Here is a 5,000-nt window from a genome sequence, read left to right on the forward strand (position 1 = left end):
TTCTAGGGGAATTATTTTTAATTTTTTTTTTAAACGCAACTGTATATTTCATAGAAACTCATATAGAGAGTTTATAACATCGTTATAAGAGAGAAATAAGTGTGGTGGACTTCTGGTCTGAGAGGCGGGGCGGTGGGAAAGGGCCTTAACGTAGGTTGCATTGAGTTACATTGTGATGTGTTCAAGTGCTGTTCTGTAAAATCAGTAGAATATTATATATATATGAACTGACCGGGATGACCAGGATGTTTCTCTCCAGGAAGATTCTGTCGGCTTCAGGGGTCGTCGGACCGTTTGCTCCTTCAGCGACAATCTGAGAACAGACAGACAGACAGACAGACAGACAGACAGGTCAGTTTACAGAGCCTAGGCCAACAGACAGACAGACAGACAGACAGATAGACAGACAGACAGACAGACAGACAGACAGACAGACAGACAGACAGACAGACAGACAGACAGGTCAGTTTACAGAGCCTAGGCCAACAGACAGACAGACAGACAGACAGACAGACAGACAGACAGACAGACAGACAGACAGACAGACAGACAGACAGACAGACAGACAGGTCAGTTTACAGAGCCTAGGCTGCCCCCACCTTTAAGGTTGATTTATTGGCTAATGGTTGTAATACATCACTCTTCCATTAAACTTAACTTTACTATTGCAACCAGACAAACATTTGAAGAACTTATTGAATTATTGGCAAAAAGTTATTACGTTATTGACAAGTTGCTACATTATCGGATCACACAGACAGAACCTTAGCTTGTATCTTGTGAGCATTAGCCTTGGTCAGACAGACAGACATATAGACAGACAGACAGAGCGCCGGCCAGACAGACAGACAGACAGACAGACAGACAGACAGACAGACAGACAGACAGACAGACAGACAGACAGACAGTACCTTAGCTCGTATCTTGTGAGCATTAGCCTTGGTGAGCTGTTTCTCTCCAGCAGCAGGGATCAGGATGTCACAGTCTGCCTCTAACAGACTTCCTTCATACGGAGTGGAGTCTGGGAATCCTACGATGGAACCGTTCGCCTGAAGGCAACACAGGGAAAACAGGTGAGGGGTCAAAAGAGGAGAGTAGACACCTGCACTAAGGGCCCGACATGTCTACTGACATGCCTTATTTTTAAAACAACATATCTAGGTATATAACCTGCGTTAGGCTAGGTTTTGTTTCAACATTTTGGGGGAGAAACTATAGTCGGGGGGTATGGGGGATTTCTATCCACCAAACTGTGCTTTTTCTGCATCAATTTATGGTGGAAAAGTCTGTTTTTCTATGAAGGAAAAGACAACATTCAGGTTCCTGGTGCAAATATGTCACATCTTTTGGGTATTTTTTGTTTTAGTCTCTGACCTCCCTCCAAAAAAACAAAAACTCTTTGGATTTGCATGAATCACACAAGTGATTCCCTCTCTGACCCATTTCATTTCTGTCTCTACAAACTCTCTAATAAAGAGAAAAATGCCAAAAAATAATCTCAATAAAACATTTAAATCTTACTCACCAGTTTGTACTCCTCCAGTTCTTTGGGGTCGATCCCTTTAGGGTTCCAGATGGATCCGTCCCACTCCGCCACCCCGACACACTTTGCCCCGTTACGGTGGAGGTAACGCATCGAGTGCATCCCCACGTTACCAAATCCCTGAGAGAGAGACAGGCAGGCAGGCAGAGATAGACACAGACAGACAGAGAGAGAGAGAGACAGACAGACAGACAGACAGACAGACAGACAGACATAAAATAATATTAATGGATTGGATTTATTTAGCGCTTTTCTAGGCCCTCAAAGCTCTTTACAGGGTTCCAGGTTCCATTCATTCACACACAGTCATACTGGTGGTGGTAAACTACCATAGTAGCCACAGCTGCCCTGGGGCAGACTGACGGAAGCGTGGCTGCCATTCAGCGCCTACGGCCCCTCAGACCACCACCTCAAACATACAGCAGTCATACACATTCACACGAGGCAAGGTGGGTGAAGTGTCTTGCCCAAGGACACAACAACCATGACACAGGTGGCAGGGCGGGGATCGAACCGCCAACCCTGTGATCATTGTCCGATCCGCTCTACCACCTGAGACACAGTCGCCCATTTATTTTATTCCCTTACAGATATAGACCCATAATAGTGTGACTGTGTGTGTGTGTGTGTGTGTGTGTGTGTGTGTGACAGTGTGTGTGTGTGTGTGTGTGATCCTACCTGTATGTGACAGTGTGTGCGTGTGTGTGTGACAGTGTGTGTGTGTGTGTGTGTGTGTGACTGTGTGTGTGTGTGTGTGTGTGTGACTGTGTGTGTCTGTGTGTGTGTGTGTGACTGTGTGTGTGTGTGTGTGTGTGTGTGTGTGTGTGTGTGTGTGTGTGTGTATGTATGTGTGTGTGTGTGTGTGTGTGTGTGTGTGTGTGTGTGTGTGTGTGTGTGTGTGTGTGTGTGTGTGTGTGTTATCATACCTGTATAATGAAAGTCTTGTCAGTGAAGCCCGGGCTCAGTCCCAGCTGGCTCATGTAGGATCCCTCGTTGATGAAGTTCTCTATCCCGTGGAACACACCTCGTCCGGTGGCCGAGATACGCCCGTGGATCCCCCCCTGGCTGATGGGCTTACCCGTCACACACGCCATCGCATTGATGTCCTGAGGGGGGGGAGGGAGGGGGATGGATGGATGGATGGATGGATGGATGGATGGATGGATGGATGGATGGATGGATGGATGGATGGATGGATGGATGGATGGATGGATGGATGGATGGATGGATGGATGGATGGATGGATGGATGGATGGATGGATGGATGGATGGATGGATGGATGGATGGATGGATGGATGGATGGATGGATGGATAGATAGATAGATAGATAGATAGATAGATAGATAGATAGATAGATAGATAGATAGATAGATAGATAGATAGATAGATAGATAGATAGATAGATAGATAGATAGATAGATAGATAGATAGATAGATAGATAGATAGATAGATAGATAGATAGATAGATAGATAGGGGATGGAGGGGGAGGGATGGAGGGAGGGAGGGAGAGAGAGAGAGAAAATTGCTATTATAATACAATGAATTAGGTTTTTCTTCCCTTAGTCTTCCCTCAGTCTTCCCTTGGCCCAGCTGTCCTGTTAACCCTAACCCTACATTTTACCATGTGTGATGTCACGCATGGGAAAATGTAGGGTTAGACAGTGAGACCATAAAACACTCTTTCTGCCTTTTCTCAGGCTAGGATGAACCGATTTCTAAAGTGTTTGAACATTTATACTACATAGGATCTCAGAGTTCAATACACCTTCATATTCCCACCGGTGAAGTAGGGCTTTAATGAAATAAACTACAGTAAAGTCTTACGCTGTATCCCAGGGTGTTGGAGAATGTGTCAGCGATCCAGGACATCTCTCTCTCTCCTGTGCTCATGTCTGGAGCAGGAACGTCAATACCAGGTCCTGCAGACAGACAGACAGACAGACAGACAGACAGACAGACAGACAGACAGACAGACAGACAGACAGACAGACAGACAGACAGACAGACAGACAGACAGACAGACAGACAGACAGACAGACCAAGAGCAATGTTAACAGTAGTATAGAATACAGTCTTTATTTCCATGGCATATGTAATATATAAAAGACATCCACTGTGCATCCATCCTTAATATTGCATTTATATAGATATCAAATTAAAGGTGCAGTCAGTGATTCTGGAGAACGCTTGCTGTGTGTGTGTGTGTGTGTGTGTGTGTGTGTGTGTGTGTGCTGTGTGTGTGTGTGTGTGTGTGTGTGTGTGTGCTGTGTGTGCTGTGTGTACTGTCTGTGCTGTGTGTGTGCTGTGTGTGTGTGTGTGCTGTGTGTGTGTGTGCTGTGTGTGTGCGTGCTGTGTGCTGTGTGTGTGTGTGTGTGCTGTGTGCTGTGTGTGCTGTGTGTGTGTGTGTGTGTGTGTGTGCTGTGTGTGCTGTGTGTGTGTGTGTGTGTGTGTGTGCTGTGTGTGTGTGCTGTGTGCTGTGTGTGTGTGCTGTGTGTGTGTGTGCTGTGTGTGTGTGTGTGCTGTGTGTGCTGTGTGTGCTGTGTGTGTGCTGTGTGTGTGCTGTGTGTGTGCTGTGTGTGTGTGTGCTGTGTGTGTGCTGTGTGTGCTGTGTTTGTGCTGTGTGTGTGCTGTGTGTGTGCTGTGTGTGTGTGTGTGTGTGTGTGTGTGCTGTGTGTGTGTGTGTGTGTGTGTGTGTGTGTGTGTGTGTGTGTGTGTGTGTGTGTGTGCTGTGTGTGTGTGTGCTGTGTGTGCTGTGTGTACTGTCTGTGCTGTCTGTGCTGTGTGTGTGTGTGTGTGCTGTGTGTGTGTGTGTGTGTGCTGTGTGTGTGTGTGTGTGTGTGTGTGTGTGTGTGTGTGTGCTGTGTGTGTGTGTGCTGTGTGTGTGTGCTGTGTGTGTGTGTGCTGTGTGTGTGTGTGTGTGTGTGTGTGTGTGTGTGTGTGTGCTGTGTGTGTGTGTGTGTGTGTGCTGTGTGTGCTGTCTGTACTGTCTGTACTGTCTGTGCTGTGTGTGCTGTCTGTGCTGTGTGTGCTGTCTGTGCTGTGTGTGTGTGTGTACTGTGTGTGCTGTGTGTACTGTGTGTGCTGTGTGTGTGTGTGTGTGTGTGTGTGTGTGTGTGTGTGCTGTGTGTGTGTGTGTGTGTGTGTGTGTGTGTGTGTGTGTGTGTGTGTGTGTGTGTGTGTGTGTGTGCTGTGTGTGCTGGCCAGTTAGTGGATCATGAGGAGATAGTAAATGATTTTTACAAAGTGCAAAGTTGTTCATTTGTTACAGACAGGTTGTATGAAAAGAATAAATAAAAAACAACTTATGTCACTTACATAAAACAAACAATAAAATAAATATCAAAATACCCAGAAATAATCCCTCCCAAGTCACTGCCAGCGAGCATATGTCAGTATGATGTCACAGTAGGTATCATCGTTAAGGGAATGGGATGGCTGTATTCCATAGAACTTT

General features: G+C 46.2%; 1 protein-coding gene across 1 annotated transcript in view; it reads right to left on the bottom strand.

The window, feature by feature from the left end:
* Positions 1-5,000, bottom strand: part of LOC307257472 (glutamate dehydrogenase, mitochondrial-like) — a 17,873-nt gene that overhangs the window by 3,788 nt on the left and 9,085 nt on the right. The window contains exons 7-11 of the mRNA XM_080036717.1: positions 3,371-3,465; positions 2,470-2,649; positions 1,526-1,663; positions 912-1,049; positions 233-313 (exon numbers count right to left, since the gene is read on the bottom strand). Of these exons, the coding sequence (XP_079892843.1) occupies positions 233-313; positions 912-1,049; positions 1,526-1,663; positions 2,470-2,649; positions 3,371-3,465 (632 nt within the window). The remainder of the gene's footprint in view (positions 1-232; positions 314-911; positions 1,050-1,525; positions 1,664-2,469; positions 2,650-3,370; positions 3,466-5,000) is intronic.

This window comes from Ammodytes marinus (genome assembly GCF_949987685.1).
Source record: "Ammodytes marinus genome assembly, chromosome: 11".
Classification (NCBI taxonomy): Eukaryota; Metazoa; Chordata; class Actinopteri; order Uranoscopiformes; family Ammodytidae; genus Ammodytes; species Ammodytes marinus.